Raw genomic sequence first — 691 nt, forward strand, 5'->3', positions numbered from 1 at the left:
CCTCCACACTCGACGAGATTCGTGAAGCTCCTCGACGTTTGACGTACTACCAGCCGACGTCAAGCACATTCGGTGCGTTGGATGCGTTTATCTTGGATGGTATGGATACCAAATGCTATGGTTTGCAGATGACACTGAACCCGAATCATGGAATCAAAGCTGCACCATTGAATAAGTTCTTGCTCTGGCTGAAGGGTATTGGCATCTCCATGGATCAGCTCTGCTTCGGATTCGTAGTTCCAAGCAACTTGGAACCCCATTATCTAAAGCAAACGATCAGAACCAAGACCGATGAAATCCACCAAAAGCCGGGAACGGTGGCGAATGTCAACCAGTTTGTTGCGGCATTAGACGTATTCGTGGGTAATAACAGATAGTTGTAAGTTCAAGTACGTTACGTGCCTGGGCAATACAACCAAGTAGATAAGGTTGAGGAGGTAAATAAAATCATGAAAACAAGAATAATTCATGCAAAGTAAGGTGTTAATGATCTGAAATGGTGTTAAATCTTGGTTTTATATATTTGAATTTTATTGTAGTTGGTTATTTATCTAGAGGATTTTTTTGTTTTGTATATAACACTGAGATGATAAGTGATGAAAGCGTAAGAATCATGAAAATAAGAATTAGTCTCTTTTTGAAAATCAAGTAAACTTAATTGAGATGGGAGTAACATGAATAACATCTCGCC

General features: G+C 39.7%; 1 protein-coding gene across 1 annotated transcript in view; it reads right to left on the reverse strand.

Moving 5' to 3' along the window:
• The window catches only part of PHALS_15047 (uncharacterized protein), a 503-nt gene extending 1 nt beyond the window's left edge, over positions 1-502 (reverse strand). Inside the window, exon 1 of the mRNA XM_024718628.2 lies at positions 1-502. This exon is cut by the window's left edge and continues 1 nt beyond it. Within this exon, the coding sequence (XP_024584008.1) occupies positions 60-260 (201 nt within the window). The 5' untranslated portion in view covers positions 261-502 and the 3' untranslated portion in view covers positions 1-59.
• Between the last annotated feature and the right edge of the window lie 189 nt (positions 503-691).

The sequence above is a fragment of the Plasmopara halstedii genome (genome assembly GCF_900000015.1).
Source record: "Plasmopara halstedii genome assembly, contig: Scaffold_2680, whole genome shotgun sequence".
Classification (NCBI taxonomy): domain Eukaryota; phylum Oomycota; class Peronosporomycetes; order Peronosporales; family Peronosporaceae; genus Plasmopara; species Plasmopara halstedii.